Source organism: Oncorhynchus masou, chromosome 31 (genome assembly GCF_036934945.1).
Source record: "Oncorhynchus masou masou isolate Uvic2021 chromosome 31, UVic_Omas_1.1, whole genome shotgun sequence".
Lineage (NCBI taxonomy): Eukaryota > Metazoa > Chordata > Actinopteri > Salmoniformes > Salmonidae > Oncorhynchus > Oncorhynchus masou.
Window position 1 is genome coordinate 47,091,546 of NC_088242.1, and position 19,394 is coordinate 47,110,939.

General features: G+C 43.1%; 1 protein-coding gene across 1 annotated transcript in view; it reads left to right on the forward strand.

Annotated features, from left to right (window-relative positions):
• Positions 1 to 19,394, forward strand: part of LOC135524029 (membrane-associated guanylate kinase, WW and PDZ domain-containing protein 2-like) — a 358,255-nt gene that overhangs the window by 289,482 nt on the left and 49,379 nt on the right. Inside the window, 5 exon segments of the mRNA XM_064951156.1 lie at positions 9,885 to 10,218; positions 11,479 to 11,707; positions 12,133 to 12,276; positions 12,455 to 12,593; positions 18,070 to 18,158. Of these exon segments, the coding sequence (XP_064807228.1) occupies positions 9,885 to 10,218; positions 11,479 to 11,707; positions 12,133 to 12,276; positions 12,455 to 12,593; positions 18,070 to 18,158 (935 nt within the window).

Consider the following 19,394-nt stretch of genomic DNA (forward strand, 5'->3'; position numbering starts at 1 on the left):
AGTCAGCATCTCCGACAGAAGATGAGAATGTCTAGCCATTAAGGCCTCTTGCTGAACCAGGGCGGCTTCGTGGCGTTGGACAGTCTCCTGGTGGTGGGACAGCGTGGCAAAAGGTCCTGGGAACTGGCTGCCTCTGGGTTCATTTTTGGCTCTGTGTTTCTGTCAGGACCCGGTTTTCGAACCTGGGTCTCCGGAGTGAGAAACAGTCACTTAACCAACTGAGCCACGAATAGACAGCAGAACCCAGAAGATGAGGCAGACACAGCAGTACTTAAGACGGTGTATTTAATAAAGAAAAATCCTAAAATACAAAAATGGCAAATCCAAAAGGTGGTAGGTAAAACACAAAAGAACTCAAAAGAAACTCACCAAAATTAAACAAAAACAAAAAAACAGAATACCACAAGAACGTCACCCGGAATCGACAAGAGCACACAGAACACTAGGGCAGGGGTGCTAACATACAAACACAGAGCACAGAACTGAGGGAAACAAAGGGTTTAAATACAATCAGGGGAAACGAGACACAGGTGCAAACAATAATGGGGATCAAGGGAAAAACACAGGGACAAAAAGCACAATGGGGACATCTACTGACAAAAACCCGGAACAACCCTGGCCAAATCCTGACAGTATATATACTTTTTCTACTGTATTATTGACTGTATGTTTGATTATTCCATATGTAACTGTGTTGTATGTGTCGAACTGCTTTGCGTCTATCTTGGCCATGTCACAGTTGCAAATGAGAATTGTTCTCAACTAGCTTACCTGAATAAATAAAGGTGAAATAAAATAAATCACATAAAATATCTTGGCGGAAAATGTTGTAGTTGGGGATTTAAATTTCAGAATTTTTGGTGGCCTTCCTAAGTCAGGATTCAGACACGGCTAAGACATCAGGGTTGGCGGAGTGTGCTAAAGCATTGAAATAAAACAAACTTAGGGAGGAGGCTGCTGATGTTAACATGTATCAAACCAAGTCTTTACGGTTAAAGAAGTCAACAAATGATAGTGCCTGGGGAATAGGAGTGGAACTGGGGGCTACAGGGCCTGGGTTAACCTCTATATCACCAGAGGAACAGATGAGGAGACATTGTGAGGCATTTAATAAGGCATTTTGAGGGGGACTGGGGGCTCTACAGTGAAATTAAACAATAAGAACTAGCCAAGACGGCAGTAGACAAGGCATATTGGCATTAGAGAGAGGCATAAAGCAATCACAGTTGTTGATCAGGAGAGATAATACAACAACGGGTATATGGCAATAAATGGGCAGAGCTGGTCAATTGGGTACATACAGGACCCTAGTTCAAGGCTGGGGCCGACAGGTAAACAAAATAAGGTACCGTGTTATTGAAACAGTCCAGGGGGCATCAGCTGTGTAACCGAGTGATCATAGGGTCAAAGAGCAGCAATAGGTGAGTCAGGGTGCCGTTTGGTAGTCACTACGACGCTAGGCGAGCAGGGGACACAGCATTCAGAAAAACTAGCGGGCCGGGGCCAGTAGATGGTTCTTCGGCAACATCGTAACAGAATAGCCTGTTGAGACCACATCGGGTGATCACGTTGGCAGTCCAGTCGTGATGAATCTTCGGGGCTCTGTGTCAACAATAAAGGGTCCAGGCCAGTTAGCAATGGAGGTATTGTAGCCCTAGAATTAGCTGGTACAGTGGCGGGAAAAAGTATTTAGTCAGCCACCAATTGTGCAAGTTCTCCCAATTAAAAAGATGAGAGAGGCCTGTAATTTTCATCATAGGTACACTTCAACTATGATAGACAAAATTAGAAGAAAAATCCAGAAAATCACATTGTAGGATTTTTAATGAATTTATTTGCAAATTATGGTGGAAAATTAGTATTTGGTCACCTACAAACAAGCAGTATTTCTGGCTCTCACAGACCTGTAACTTCTTCTTTAAGAGGCTCCTCTGTCCTCCACTCGTTACCTGTATTAATGGCATCTGTTTGAACTTGTTATCATTATAAAAGACACCTGTCCACAACCTCAAACAGTCACACTCCAAACTCCACTATGGCCAAGACCAAAGAGCTGTCAAAGGACACCAGAAACAAAATTATAGACCTGCACCAGGCTGGGAAGACTTAATCAGCAATAGGTAAGCAGCTTGGTTTGAAAAAATCAACTACGGAAGCAATTATTAGGAATTGGAAGACATACAAGATCACTGATAATCTCCCTCGATCTGGGGCTCCAATTAAGATCTCACCCCGTGGGATCAAAATGATCACAAGAACGGTGAGCAAAAATCCCAGAACCACACGGGGGGACCTAGTGAATGACCTGCAGAGAGCTGGGACCAAAGTAACAAAGCCTACCATCAGTAACACACTACGCCGCCAGGGACTCAAATCCTGCAGTGCCAGACGTGTCCCCCTGCTTAAGCCAGTACATGTCCAGGCCCATCTGAAGTTTGCTAGAGAGCATTCTGATGATCCAGAAGAAGATTAGGAGAATGTCATATGGTCAGATGAAACCAAAATAGAACCTTTTGGTAAAAACTCAACTCGTCATGTTTGGAGGACAAAGACTGCTGAGTTGCATCCAAAGAACACCATACCTACTGTGAAGCATGGGGGTGGAAACATCATGCTTTGGGGCTGTTTTTCTGCAAAGGGACCAGGACGACTGATCTGTGTAAAGGAAAGAATGAATGGGACCATGTATCGTGAGATTTTGAGTGAAAACCTCCTTCCATCAGCAAGGGCATTGAAGATGAAACGTGGCTGGGTCTTTCAGAATGACAATGATCGCAAACACACCCCCTGGGCAACGAAGGAGTGGCTTCGTAAGAAGCATTTCAAGGTCCTGGAGTGGCCTAGGCAGTCTCCAGATCTCAACCCCATAGAAAATCTTTGGAGGGAGTTGAAAGTCTGTGTTGCCCAGCGCCAGCCCCCAAACATCACTGCTCTAGAGGAGATCTGCATGGAGGAATGGGCCAAAATACCAGCAACAGTGTGTGAAAACCTTATGAAGACTTACAGAAAACGTTTGACCTCGTGTCAAAGCCAACAAAGGGTATATAACAAAGTATTGAGATAAACTTTTGTTATTGACCAAATACTTATTTTCCACCATAATTTGCAAATAAATTCATTAAAAATCCTACAATGTGAGTTTCTGGATTTTTTTCCTAATTTTGTCTGTCATAGTTGAAGTGTACCTATGATGAAAATTACAGGCCTCTCTCATCTTTTTAAGTGGGAGAACTTGCACAATTGGTGGCTGACTAATTACTTTTTTTGCCCCACTGTATATGGGCCTAGCTTGAGGCTAGCTCAAGGCTAGCTGGTGCTTGCTTCGGGACAGAGGCGTTAGTTGTTTGCAGCTAGCTAGCTGCTATGATCTGGTGTAATAATCCAGAGCGGCAGGAATCCGGTGACATGGTAGAGAGAAGCAGTCCAATATGCTCTGGATTGATATTGCGCTGTGCAGACTGTCAGGTGCTGTCCGAGCTAAGGCTAGCTGGTGGCTGCACTTGTTTGTTAATCAACAATATCTCTTTGACAATGATTTTACCTGAGGCCTCATTCACATGATATGTCTACAGTACTTATATCCACTAGGCTAATAAATAATCACATTTTATCTTTCGATTATTTAATAACCTATATCATGTTATTTCAGTTTATCCCTTTGGAGCATTTGCCAAAGCAATTTGGAGTTGTTGAACGGGATTGACAAAATGTATTATCATTGAATTTGAATGAACTGAATGATTAGGAGAAATAAAAATAGTGTTTTTGAATTTAGATACATTTTGTCAAATTTGCTATTCCTCTGTTCCACTCGCTCACTTTGTCAGAAGAAGCTGTAACTGGACTGTATGTAGCCTATTACTTACTAAAACTGTTGTTACACTGTAAGGTTTATATTATAAGAGTAACACAAATGTTCTGTTATTTTCGGCCATTGATGGGCTATGAGCAGTTTAGGGACTTTTATGGACTAAGAACCGAGGTTTAGGGACTTTACATTTATTAATGAGTATTTTGCAAAGCATGTCACTTCGCCCATCTCTTTGCATAGCCCACCACTTGCACTTTTTCCTAACCACATTTTCTAACCGCTCTCTCGCCTCCTCCTGAAAACCCATTGGAGAAGAAGGTGAGGGGAGGGACCTCTAACTTTCTCATCCAATGGGTTTTGAGAAGGAGATGAGCAGCGAGGATGCAACAAATCAAGGAAATACAATTGCGCTTCTCCCAAGGACAGAGGAAGCAAGTATTTAACAGCTATTACATTTTTTTTGACAGTGCCAGAATGACTGAGACACTTGTGGAAATCTGAGAGGGACTGTTGGATGGTGACATGGTGAAATCTCCACCTTACCCTCTGATATCAAATTTTATTGGTTACATACACGTATTTAGCAGATGTTATTGCAGGTATAGCGAAATCCCTAAAGACTTGGTAGTATTGCTTAGACCTGTCCAATTATTTTTAGATTTCCAGAAGTGTCCAGGGGTAGGGGTTGTTTCTGGATGGGACCCCACAACTGTTCGGGTGTGTGGTGGACCTAGAGCACGACACTTGAGGCATTGGTTGGATGTTTAAGTCCAGTGCTATACACACTCTGATTTGTATAGGTGTAAGCTGGACACCCACAGCGCCCTGTAAGGCTGATCAGACAGGTCTGGAGGCTGGAGAACAGCTGTAAAAAGTGAAATTATATTTTTTACTTGTCTACTATTGCTTCATTCCAGCTAGTTAGATGTGCAACCACTGGCTAACTATAGCTAGGGCATATTTTTAATCTATCAATCGATACTGTTGTTTTGGCTTTAGCATAATTTAATAAGATTAACCATGGGCGAGGTAGGTAACTAGGATACAGTATAGTATATCAGTTAGATAACCATTTACAGTAACAGCAGTTCATTAATAAGCCAATACACACTAAATCTTATGCAGAAATTGAGAAATCTTATCTTGGCACTGTGGCACTGTATGGGTATTGTGTAGCCCAAACTGTTCAGACGCTATAGACAGAAGTTGGCAGATAGGCTAACCATTTACAGTAACAATGGTTAGTTAATAAGTCAATATGGTATGGGCAGCTATTAACCCATTAGAGTCTAAGCCATGTCTAAAATGCAAAAAAACAGATCTAGCTTAAACTGACAGATTTTTATGGGGATTTTTTATAACGCTAATTAGATTTCCGTGGGGGCGCAGACATCAACCTTAGGGGGTTAACCTCTCTAGGCAACCCGACGCGCTTGCGTCCCACCTTGCCAACAATAAATGCAAATGTGCTACACCAAATGCTAATAGCACTCGTTAAAACTCAAAAGTTAATGAATTCAAAATTTCATTAAAATTCAGATACAGGGTACTCAATTCAAGCTACACTCGTTGTGAATCTAGCCAACGAGTCAGATTTGTAAAATGCTTTTCGGCGAAAGCATGAGTAGCTATTATCTGATAGCAGGCAATCGAAATACCAGAAGGGACGTAAACAAAGGAATTAGCGTAGCCGGCGCTACACAAAACGCAGAAATAAAATATAAAACATTCATTATCTTTGACGAGATTCTTTGTTGGCACTCCTATATGTCCCATAAACATCACTATTGGGTCTTTTTTTCGATTAAATCGGTCCATATATACCCTAAATAACGATCTATGAAAAGTGTGTGATCCAGGAAAAAACAGCGTTTTAAAACGCAACGTCATTTTTTTTAATTAAAAAAGTCGACGATAAACTTTCACAAAACACTTCCAAATACTTTTGTAATCCAACTTTAGGTATTAGTAAACGTTAATAATCTATCAAATTGATCACGGGGCGATGTGTATTCAATAGCTCCACGTCTTGAACTCATGGTCGAAAATTTCTCCTCCAAAACATCTTGTCGGAGACCGGAAGGAATGGACTCTCTTACTCGTTTGACCAAGAAACAAAGCCCAGGCAATTGACAAGACTGGCGACATCGTGTGGAAGCTGTAGGACTTGCAATCTCAGCTCTATGTAATTTGGTTTCCCATAAACAATTACATGCAAGTGGCGCATTGATACTTTTTCCAGTTTTCAGTGATCAGTTTTTCTTGCGCTTTTCGATGAAACACAGGCTCTGTTATAGTCACAGCCGTGATTTAACCAGTTTTAGAAACGTCAGAGTGTTTTCTATCCACACATACTAATCATATGCATATACTATATTCCTGGCATGAGTAGCAGGATGCTGAAATGTTGCGCGATTTTTAACAGAATGTTCGAGAAAGTAGGGGGTAGGTCAATTAATTAATAGATTCATAGAATGGCGTTAGAAGGATGACCTACTTTGAAAGGACATGAAGTGTTGGCTGTTCACTTGACCAGGCATTCCACATTTAACCCCACACATATTTGAACATCAAAATATCAAGTTGTTTTTTGGCTTTATATGTAAAAACGACAAAACAAGCAACTTTACATTTTTAAGAGCTAATAAACAGACCGTTTTTCACATTCCCGATTGCTCCATTTTAACTCGGGTCTTACCTCAGGAATCTTGATTTAATGTTGTCGATGAAATAGGCTAATTATTTTGACCAACATAACAACATAGACACCAAAATGTTCTGTCAATCCTCGAGATCAACATTAGTTCCAGCACTTTGGCTGTTGTTAAATCGCGTGCAGTATCACACAAGCCCTTTATCATTTGACTGTCATTCAGAAATGTTTTCCTTTCCTGAATCAGCTGATGCTGCGCAATAATGTCCCCACATAACTAGATAGCTAGACATCAAACCCCCATCAAACAACTATTATACGTCATTATTGAAGAAACCTTTTAATGACATTATCGATTTTTTTTAAATGAATCATATTTACTCTTTCTGTTTGAAGCATTGGAATTTGCAATCACATACATTATTTTGGATATGTGTGTCCATGAAAACTGTTTTCACACCCTAACATAGGGTGATACGAAATGTTAAAGAGATTAAAGTACACTTCCGAGATCCCCATACAGGACAAGAGTCTGACAGCAATATCCTGGAATTTCACAGGATCAAGGTCAATGTGTAATTCAATTGTTAGTAAATGCTTAGTATATGATATAACAACAAACATCTGAGTCAAAAATGTAAGGAAAGAAAGGTAGTGTTTTGTCACACGATATTTGCCAAATCTGTAAAGACTCCAAGCATGAGAAAGTGTTTAAACAGTCATGAATTATATTAATGTATGTCCACCGTTTATGTCTTAATGTCTTCACAAATAAATGCTAATTATTATTAATTACTGTGTAATAGCTCCAAACAGCTCCACTATAAGAAATGCTCACTTATACCCTAGTTTATAGAAAGACCCTTACCTGTTTTGAGTTTTGTACTAAGAGTTGTGAAAGTTGACCACATACTCTAGAGTGAAAAAGAGAAAAACCTGTATAAATAATGTCTGTTAGTGGTCGAGGGAAAGAGAAAAAGAGTGACGGAAAGAAAGAGACAAAGAAAGAAAAACAGACAGACCTAGAACGGCTTCTACATCTCTGGAGACTAAAGTGTCATTTCCTTTCCTATTACATGTTAATTTTTCAATTAGTTCACGATTTCTCCTGCTCCCGCTGTTCGGGACACACTGTTGTTTCGAGCAACTGTTGCTCCATTACTAGCACAACACATCTCTGTTAAGCTTTTTGAGTGGCGCAGCGGTCTAAGGCACTGCATCGCAGTGCTTGAGGCATCACATCAGACCCGGGTTTGATTCCAGGCTGTGTTGCAGGGATCTCCCGGTATGTCGACGTCCCACCGCACTCTATTTACTCTTTGTGGCGAGCAGGGCGCATGCACGCTGACTTCGGTTGCCAGTTGTAAGGTGTTTCCTCCAAGACATTGGTGAGGCTGGCTTCCGGGTTAAGCGAGCAGTGTGTCAAGAAGCAGTGCGGCTTGGCAGGGTCGTGTTTCGGGGGATGCATGGCTCTCTACCGAGTCTGTATGGGAGTTGCAGCGATAGGACAAGACTGTAACTACCATTTGGATATCACGAAAATTGGGGAGGAAAAACTAAACATTTAAAAACTCTGTTGTTACCATGTGTGGCAGACCAGGGGGTTTGGTCAAGACATTTACACAGATCAGACATGGACAGAGTTGGATTAGCTTGGTTTCAAGGGTGTCTATTCAGGTAACATCCAAAAATAAAATAATAGGTCTCCTCCAGGAGATCTTCTCCGGGATACCGTCTTCTGGGCCCCGAGGTCTTGCTGTATCCTGGGGGGAACAAAACTGAGCTCCTTTTGTTATCTCTGGCACTGAGCACAACTATACGGGAGTAACCTCTCTCCCCCAGTCCCCTCTCCCATGTGCTGACCTTCTGGCAGCTTTACGGGACTCGTCCAGCTGGTGAGCAATCAGCCCCTTGATTACTCACCAACCACAATCAGCCCCAATTAGCCCTGGCCGGAGACCTGGCACGTCGAGACCTGGCACGTCCAGCAGAGGGAGCCATCATGATGTAGACTCCATCTGTCACCAGGCCTTGATGAGTCTCCCCCTGGTGGCTGACCTGCTGTGCGCCACACATGATAATGAAGGTTACGTATGTAACCACGGTTATGTGAGCTATATGGATCACTCTAATATATTGGTATCACTCCGCAGCGGAGGGAAACATCCAAGGTGAGGATTTACAGATTTACTCCCATGTACACCTGTGTCAAGGCTGGGGTCCGCCCCTATATATAGACCCCAGATCGCCATTGAGCAGGTCTTTGTTGGACGCATGCGACGAACCCCCTTCATAAACCTGGAGACCAAGGGATGGCATCCCACTGGCCTGTCCATCCACCCCGCATGACAGGCAGATATAACCACCAGCCAAAATACCCTCTCAGTGTAGAGGCTGCCAAGCCCTCATCCAAGTGAGACTGCAGTTATTGGAGGACATACTGCACCCTGCATGACTCGGGCACAACCTCAATACCAGTGCACCAAGAGCAGAACAACCGCCTGCGCAACTGGTATGCCGCGGTTGTAATCAGCGCCCTTGCGCTCTGCACGGTGGTCATTACACCCTCCTGTAGTCCTAGCATGGACCATTGGTGCCGTTCAGTGGCCAAGCCCACAGACTGAGGCGGTCCGGCCTCAGATGCCACAGAGTTCCCCCGACCTAAGACAGCAGGTCCAGTCTCAGGGGAAGGTCCCATGGTGTCCCAGACAACAGTGACAAGAGAAGGCTGAACCAGCGTTTTCTGGACCAGTATGGGGCCACCAGAAGCAGACAATGCTCTGCCATCCTGGTCCTGTCCAGCACAGCCTGGATCAGAGGAAAAGGGGGGAATGTATAAGCTCCATCCCTGGCCAATCGTGAGCCAGAGCATCCAAGCCCAGAGGCCCTGGTGGCTCCAAAATGGAGTACCACAAGGGGGACTGTTCATTGTCCAGGGAGGCAAACAGGTTCACCTGCACTCTCACAAACTTGTCCCACAGGTGCTGCACCACTTAGGGATGTAGGCTCCAGCTAACGAAACAAACACGACAAACCACGGGCGGAAGATACAGATCAACCGCACGCAGCAAGTGGAGCACTCTAGAGGAGGGGCTGGCCATGTGGCCAGCTGCTCCAGGCTACAAACAGCCAGTGAGTATACTTCCACGCAAGATATTACACTTACCAGTGACTTACCAAGCGAACTTCAGAAAGTTTGTACCTCAAACCATATGGACGTCCGCCGTGAAAATGAAAAAGAGCGTGTGCCGCTGCCAAGGGATCTATATATAGGGGCGGACCCCAGCCGTGACACAAGTGTATACGGGAGTAAGTCTGTAAATCTTCAACTCAGATGTATGTATCCCTCCGCCGCGAAATGATACCAATATATTGGAATGATCAAATATAGTGAAACACAACTCCTTCTCTCCATCTTAGATCCCCACTCGAGGCCCAACTCAGAAAAGCAGAGCCCCATGACCCAGAAACACAGTCCCCAGGCCCAGCCCAGCCCCATAGTCAACCAGCCCAGCCAAGGAGCATCCCAGCCGGGTCATGCACCAGCCCAGCTGGGACAGACAACCACCACCCAGGAAGGCCCAGCACCACCAGCTCTGCCCGGCCAAACACCAGACCAGCCAGGCCAAGAACCAGCAGCAGCCACGCAGCCTACCCCAGGAGTGGCCGCCCAGCCCAGCCCGGCAGGCACCCAGCAGAGCTCGGTCGCTCAGCCACCCGGCCACCCTCCCCCGCTCTACCTCCACGACGGCAGGTATTTCAAATCAAATTTTATTTGTCACATGCACTGATCAGGTGTAGACCTTACACTGAAATGCTTACTAACAAGCCCATAACCAACAATGCAGTTTAGGCAAATACCTTCAAAAGTATGAAGTACAAGTAACACATAATTAAGGAGCGGCAGTAAAATATCAAATTGCAAGGCTATATACAGGGGGTACTGGTACAGAGTCAATGTCCAGGGGCACCGGTTAGTCGAGGTAATATGTACATGTTTTTTCTTTAGGCAAGTCAGTTAAGAACAAATTCATATTTTCAATGACAGCCTAGGAACGGTGGGTTAACTGCCTGTTCAGGGGCAGAATGACAGATTTGTACCTTGTCAGCTCAGGGGTTTGAACTTGCAACCTTCTGGTTACTAGTCCAACGCTCTAACCACTAGGCTACCCTGCCGCGCCATGTTTTTAGAGTTATTAAAGTGACTATGCACAGATAATAACACAGTAGCAGCAGCATAAAAGAGGGGGGGGCAATGCAAATAGTCTGGGTAGCCATTTCATTACATTTCAGGAGTCTTATGGCTTGTGGCTAGAAGCTGTTTAGAAGCCTCTTGGACCTAGACTTGCGGTGAGGTAGCAGAGAGAACAGTCTTACTACTGTGGCTGGAGTCTTTGAATTTTTTTGGGCCATCCTCTGACACCACCTGGTAGAGAGGTCCTGGATGGCAGGATGCTTGGCCCTGGTGATGTATTGGGCCGTACGCACTACCCTCAGTAGTGCCTTGCGGTCGGAGGCCGAGCAATTACCATACCAGGCAGTGATGACCTTTTGTCGTGCCCTCTTCACAACTGTCTTGGTGTGATTGGACCATGTTAGTTTGTTGGTGATGTGGACGCCAAGGAACTTGAAGCTAGCAACCTACTCCACTACAGCCCCATCGGTGAAAATGGGGACGTGCTCGGTCCTCCTTTTCCTGTAGTCCACAATCATCTCCTGTTAGGATGGAGGAATGCGTGACGCTGTCTGTCAGTGTCAGTCATTATGACTACAGTTAAGAGGATGCTTTGTATGTTTGCAGGGTAGGTGAACGTATGCTAAGATTGTGGATGTTTGTATACATTTACGGATGTGTGTGTTTAATACATGGCGCCCAACCGGAGGGCTTATGTTCTCTGTCACACCCAGAGAGAGAGCTGCCACAGTGAAGGGTTCTTGTGTGTTTGTGTATGCACTTGCATTATATAGGGAATACGCACACTCTCTCAACCTCATATTTGTCTGGTTTCTACAGGTCAGAGGTGAAAGCCAGGCAGGACGTGAAACCGGATATCCGCCAGCCTCCGTTCACCGACTACCGGCAGCCCCCCGTCGACTACCGGCACCCTCCGGTGGCTGATTATCGGCAGCCGCCCACACTGGATTATCGTCACCCTCCTCCCCTCATCGACTACAGACAGCACTCGACAACACTCGCTGCACAGTTTCCTCTAGCACAGTTTCCACCTGACTTCAGACCACAGGTACGAATGCACATCCCAGAAGGCATTACTGCACTACACCATTTGTACGACTACATACCCCAGAATTCCGGAGTACAAACAATCAAAATTCTGGACTTTAGACCACAGATAAGACTGCACATCCTAGAATCCCCTACAAAACATCACAGTTGAGACTACATATCCGAGAATCCCCTATTACAGAAAATACTTAGTGGACAGACAGTTCCCTTTAGAGCAGTTTCCCCCAGACTTCAGACCACAGGTAAGTCTGTACATCCCAGAATCCTCTACTGAACACCACAGGTAAGACAACATACCCCAGAATCCCATATTACAGACAGCATGTAAAACTACACATCCCAGACTACAGACAGGTATAAATTGACTATGTATTGGCTATATTTTTTTATGAATGCTGCTTCTTGGTTGTGTGCTGTGCACAGGACTTTGACTACTTCACGGTAGAGCTGGAGAAGAGTGTGAAGGGTTTTGGCTTCAGTATCCGTGGGGGACGGGAGTACAAGATGGATCTGTTTGTTTTGCGGCTTGCAGAGGATGGGCCAGCCATCCACAATGGCAGAATGAGGGTGAGGGACATCACTTCCTGTCCTGACTGCAACACAGCAACATTCTTTTCCAGCACAATAGCAATGCGGTACTTCATATAATTTGACAAGATTCTGTTCATCCTGTCGCATCTTTACTCTCTTTTTTATGGCTTTGTTTATTTCTCTCACTATCCCTCTCGCTATTTCTCTCTCTCAGGTGGGGGATCAAATCATTGAGATAAATGGCGACAGTACCCGGGACATGACTCATGCCCGGGCCATTGAGTTGATCAAGGCGGGGTGCAGGCGGGTGAGACTGTTGCTAAAGAGAGGCACGGGACAAGTGCCTGAGTATGGTGGGTCTCCCCCCAAATAAACCCCAATCTGAATTTTTTCTCTCTCTTTTCCTCTCTCGCTTTATAATTTTTCTCTCTCTATGATTATATCTTTCTTTCTCAATCTCTTTTTGGTTGACACTCTCTCTTGTGCTAGTTTAAAAAAATGTTCTCTCTTGTTTCCCATCATCGCTCTCTCTCTCTCTCTCTGTGTTTCAATAAAATTCAAAGTGCTTTATTGGCATGGGAAACATATGTTCACATTGCCAAACCAAGTGAAATAGATAATAAACAAAAGTGAAATATACATTAAATAATGAACAGTAAACATTACACTCACAAAAGTTCCAAAGGAATAGAGACATTTCAAATGTGATATTTTGGCTAAATACAGTGTGGTAACAATGTGCAAATAGTTAAAGTAAAAAAGGGAAAATAAATAAACATAAATATGGGTTGTATTTACAATCGTGTTTGTTCTTCACTGGTTGCTGCTCTGGCACACTGTGGTATTTCACCCAATAGGGAGTTTATTAACAGAGTTGGATTTGTTTTTGAATTCTTTGAGTCTGTGCAATCTGAGGGAAATATGTGTCCTACCGGCTCGATTCTGTCTGATGTATCAAAATTTGAAATGGTGTTTTTACATTGTATAAAAGTAGAGACTCAGAGATAGAAAATGGTACATCATACACTACAGATAAGGAACAATGGGAAGGTAATTCTGATTTGGAAGTTGATAAACTTGTAACCTCACTTTTGAGAAGATGGCCTTGAATGTTTTGGTACACCTACTGGAGAGCTCTTCTTTGTCTACACCCATTCAGTATCATTTACACCATCTTAAGAATTACCTCAAGAATTGCCTTAGGCGAAAGGCTCGTGCCGAGCATACTCAAGCAGACTGGCTATCATTCAGCCAAATGAGAAATACGTGCACTCAGGCTATCCGGAAGACCAAAGTTAGTTTCTTTAAAGAGCTGGTCTCTCTCTGTGGGTCTAACCCCAAGAAGTTCTGGAAAACATTTAAAGACTTGGAGAATAGACCCCCCTCCTCACAGCTGCCCATGTCCCTTAACGTTGGTGTTTGTTACTGACAAGAAGCACACGGCTGAGCTTATTAAATCACCACTTCATTAAGTCAGGATACCTATTTCACTCAGCCATGCCTCCTTGCCAGTCCAACATTTACTCATCTCCCACCCCTTCTAATGTGACTAGCCCTGATGCTCCACCCTCTTTTTCCCCTGCCACGCTACAAAGTTTCTCCCTGCAGGCAGTAACTGAGTCCAAGGTGCTAAAGGAGCACCTTAAACTTGTCCCATTGGTTGATGCTTATTTATAAAACCCTTTTAGGCCTCACTCCCCCCTATCTGAGATATCTACTGCAGCCCTCATCCTCCACATTTTGCCAGTCACATTCTGTTAAAGGTTCCCAAAGCGCACACATCCCTGAGTCGCTCGTCTTTTCAGTTGGCTGCAGCTAACGACTGGAACGAGCTGCGACAAACACTCAAACTGCACAGTTTTATCTCAATCTCTTCATTAAAAGACTCTGAGCAGTTGTGGCTGCTTTGTGTGATGTATTGTTGTCTACTGCAACCTTAAAGGTCCTCAATGGTGTCACCATTGCCCTTGATTCTAAGCAATATTGTCGTGCTATTTTTATTGACTTGGCCAAAGCTTTTGATACGGTAGACCATTCCATTCTTGTGGGCCGGCTAAGGAGTATTGGTGTATCTCTGAGGGCCTTTGGCCAGGTCTACTAACTACCTCTTGCCCTTCGTGCTGTTGTCTGTGCCCAATAACGTTTGTACCATGTTTTGTGCTGCTACCATGTTCAAATTTATTTATATAGCCCTTCTTACATCAGCTGATATATCAAAGTGCTGTACAGAAACATTGCCTAAAACCCCTAAACAGCAAGCAATGCAGGTGTAGAAGCACAGTGGCTAGGAAAAACTCCATAGAAAGGTCAAAACCTAAAGAGGAACCAGGCTATGAGGGGTGGCCAGTCCTCTTCTGGCTGTGCCAGGTGGAGATTATAACAGAACATGGCCACGATGTTCAAATGTTCATAAATGACCAGCATTGTCAAATAATGGTAATCACAATGAACAGGTCAAGGTTGTGTTGCTGCCATGTTGTTTTCATGTTGTGTTGCTAACATGCTGTGTTGTCATTTGTTGCTGCCTTGCTATGTTGTTGTCTTAGGTCTCTCTTGTGTTTTGTCCTATATTTATATTGTATTTATTTATTTATTTTAATCCCAGGCCCTAGTCCCCGCAGGAGGTAGGGTTGATTCAAGCATTCTGACCTAACAGCAGTCAAGCACCCAAGCTAACTGGCTAACGTTGGCTAGCTTGCAAGCTACTTCAAGACAAACGAGAGAACAGATCACTCTGACCGTTTTACCCGCCCTATAGAGCTGGTTAGGCTGTTTTTATGTTATCCAAAACGTTGGCTACCGCAACTGTGCTGCTGGCAACAATTGAGCGTCTGTAAATTCGTCAGTTATTCTGCACTCTGGCACACTCAGACGAGTGCTCTGAAATCGGAGTAGATAGCCAGAGTGAATTTACCAGCTACGTCTATTGACAGCTGTCACAGTGATAACATGAACATTATATTGAAAGGGTTACTTGCATAGTGGAGTCTTTGTTTAGACATATAGCTAGCTTGCTAAACAATGAACCATAATCCCAACTCATAACATTACTATCCTGCATGAATCTGCAGGTAGCTAACCAACCAGGTTCAATGTTAGCTAGCTAGCTAGCTTTATGCAATAGCCTTCTGTGTGTTCTTTTTTCGACTCCGTCTGCATATTTGCAATCAAAAGGCATAATTTCCTCCATCTCCTTAGCTATCTTAGTTCTAACTCCACCGTGCATTCCACCAATTTCAAAACTCCTCCAGAAAGTGAAGAGCAACACCTTTTCAGTTCTACTTTGTGATATCTTTTTTAAAAAGCGATCTCCATGGCTCTCCTGTGAGAGCGACATATGTCTAGTTTCCTCAAATGAGTCACATATGTGTCTCTAATATAGTCTTAGATTTGTCAGGAGATGAGGAAGTGCAGTTTCCACCTCATTTTGTGGGCAGTGTGCACATAGCCTGTCTTCTCCTGAGAGCCAGGTCTGCTTACGGCGTCCTCTCTCAATAGCAAGGCTATGCTCACTGAGTCTGTACGTAGTCAAAGCTTTCCTTAATTTTCGGTCAGTCACAGTGGTCAGGTATTCAGTGGTCTAGTTTTCTCTGTTATTTTGTTAATTCTTTCCAATGTGTCAAGTAATTATCTTTTTGTTTTGTAATAATTTGGTTGGGTCTAATTTCATCATCGATCCTTCACTCTCTCTGTTTCTCTTTCGCTCTCTCTCTCTCTCTCTCTCTCTCTCGCTCTCTCTCTCTAGCCCCGTTTATACCTGGTTCTAACATGCGTCCGTTTTCCTGATCTTGTCCACATTCTGATTCTGCCCACATTTTTCGACAGGTGTAGACAATAAAAAGATGCATTTTGAACTGATTGTGATTAGATCATGACCACCTCTGGAGGTAGTCAAAGACAAATCTTGTACAGATAACCTTGAGTTGTAAACAAATCCTGACAACGAAAGCAAATACATTAGGCCAATGTCACAGTTTCCACCCTCTAATTTTTTTAAATGAAATTGGACAGTGGCCTCGCTTATGCTTACAGAAAACTATACACTATATACACACCTTATTGCTAGAGATTTGTCTGGAAAATGCTCAAATATTCACAGAGTATAATATAATGAAATAAAATTGAAAAAGATTGCATTATATTACAGGCATCAGATTCTAATTAAGTATAAGCCTAAACAGTTTTACCAAAGGGAAAAAAATTGACTTCCTAAAGGTCTGTGGTGTTTTCCTCCAAATCATTGATTAGTGATTATTCACTTTCTTTCACTCGTCGAGGGTTGATAGACAGATATAGCTACTATCATTACAGAATTTAAACTGAACTACAAATGTATTAGGTATGCATGGGACATACTATGATGGAGTCGCAGTAGAGAGAGCAGTGCATTACAAGTGTATGTCAAGGTATAATGTGTAATCCTAATTTTCCTCCTGTAGCCTGCCTTTAGCTCTAGCCAGAGTGGACTTTTATAACATTTCGAAAGAAAAGCCACTATTATTTTCATATCTGATATAGAAACTGAATTTGACTATTGACATGACCAAAAAAAGTATATGAAACGCTAAGCAGCTTACCCTTAGTATCTTCATCCTCCAAAGCACTGTCCAGAATAAACAGTAGGCTGGTGGTAAGGACTGTCAGGTTATCAGGTTCCCACCATTACAGTCGTTGACTTTTATGTACAATCTATTCAGTTATTTGATTTTGCACTGGCGTTGGCTGTTGGAATGGGAGAACCATTTTTCTGTCATTCAGGACGATATCTGTTCATAAATATATTTATTTTTATAAGGGTTATCTAATTTTGTTTGGTGTGGCATTAAAATAGAGGTGAAGACAACTTCAACGTCACAAGATAGCAATGTCAAAGGTTATTTACAATACAAGATAACAATCCTATAAAGGCAGTGTACGTAAACATCCATGCGTAAAGATCACCCCTGTTCAGACCTGTTTGGATAAATGTGTTGTGACATTCGGGGATTGCGCTGTAGCCTACTTTTTGTTTTTACTGTGTGCATTAGGGCCTAAGTGTCATTTTTTAATGTATTGTGCATTAATTATATTTTGTAAACACATTCAGATACTCAGCTGGTGTGTTTGGTGAGTTTTTTAGGGATAAGTATTCAATTGAATATTAAATATTGAATATTAATTTGTACAACTGTGGACAGGTCGAGGTTATCGGGACAGTATTATCCCCAGTCTTAAAATGTTGGATAACAAAAGTATGCTATAATGATACAATTATTGAACATAAAAGTGTGCTGTTTTTTTGTCGATATATATATACACAGCTTGTGTCATAAGGGAAGGTCCAAGGCAGGTAGAAATAATTTGCATTCAGGAGGGACCAGTGTATCTGGTTAAAATGCAGACTCAGTGAACAAATAAGATACCCATTTTATTACCATGTGTATACGCAACTAATCTCGATCAGATAGTGATCGGATCATCCTGAAGGATGGTGACAACCACATGTCAATGCAAGGTGTAATCAGGCTTCCCTCTCACACACACTAATGCAGACCACTGCAAATGTTACAACCATGATGTGTGCTATAAACAGCAGATAATACCTGAGATGTTACCTACTCTTACTGCTACTGCTCTGTGGAACCTGAAAGACACATTAACTGACACAACAAAAGCTTTAGCTAATTCAATCTGCTTCCATAACCCGACATTGAAACATCTGAGAAGCTTCTGATGATGCTTTCAGCTTATCAAACTGTCCTTTGTGAAATAACACGAGTGAAAATGTATTTTTAACCCCTTTGCTTTAACTCTAATGATTGGTATAGGCTTTTACTCCACTTCCCTTAGGAATGGTACCTTCCAGCCTCTCCATGTGCATGAAAGGTGATATGCTAAGCTCACCCTATTTCTTCCTAATGGGCCACTCTAAAGACACGGTTCGTGAAAAGCTGCATGTCTTTCTCTCCATTCTGACTCTCATTTAAATCTGTTCTTGTATGTGTGTTTGTGTGAATGCGTGTGTGTGTGTGTAAGTGCAAGTGTGTGTGTGTGTGTGTGTGTGTACTACATTTGCGTGTATATTCTACATGTGTCCATGTGTATGTGCATCACTGCATGCCTCTGTGTCAGTGTGTGTGTATGGTAATATCTGTTTATGTGTTGAGACAATCAGGCTTATGTTTGGTTGTGGTGGTCTCAGTAGAAAAAGCAATCAGGTCTGAAGAGGACCTGCACCACAGTAAACTATGCAATGGAGTGCACCCTCCGTAAAGTGAAACTGCTCTCATTGTTGGCCAGGGCCATCCCCACACACGCACACACACCCTCTTCAGTAATAGACCGATCTTGTCACACACAGAGTGCATCACAGGTGGCACCCTAAATGGGCCCTAGTCAAAAGTAGTGCACCGTATAGGAAATAGTGTGCCATTTAGTGTCTAGGGTTTTCCGAGAATGGTGCGACAAACAAAAAACATCCGGTCAGCAGCAGTCCTGTAGGCGAAAACAGCTTGTTAATGAGAGGCCGAATGAGAATGGCAAGATTTGTGTAAGCTAACAGGTGTGCTACAAACAAGCAAATAACGGTGCAGTACAACCTTGTCACGGATGGGTTAATGCAGCAGACGACCACATCCTATCAGCTAAAAACAAGAAGAACCAGCTCCAGTGGGCACACGATCACCAACAAAGGACAATGGCAAAAACAATGGCAAAACATTGCCTGGTCTAGCAAATCGCGGTTCCTGTTGAGTCATGCTGATGGCAGAGTCAGGATTTGGCATAAAATGCATTACGTTCGCGAGAGTTGTAAAATAAATGTACACATACATGTTATTCAATAATTTAATCCAAATTGCTCGCACACATTAACGAACTTCTGCACAGCCAGGCACTAAAATAGAACTTGGTTCTAAAATAGAACTCGGTACTACAGAACCAAGTTAGAATCCCGCCTCTGCAATATCCTCATAGGTTTTTAGGAGCACATACCCACATGGTTGATTGAAAGCTGAATTGAGCTCCACACTCCAGCCTAGTTGCTGGTGGTAATGCACCTTAAAGTTGGTTGCCAAACGCCCTATAAAGTCCACAGAAGAAAACGACTGAAGGAGAAGAGATTACTCGAAACAAACTAAGTCCCCCCTTTTATCTGTGGATTAATTGTCGGAGTA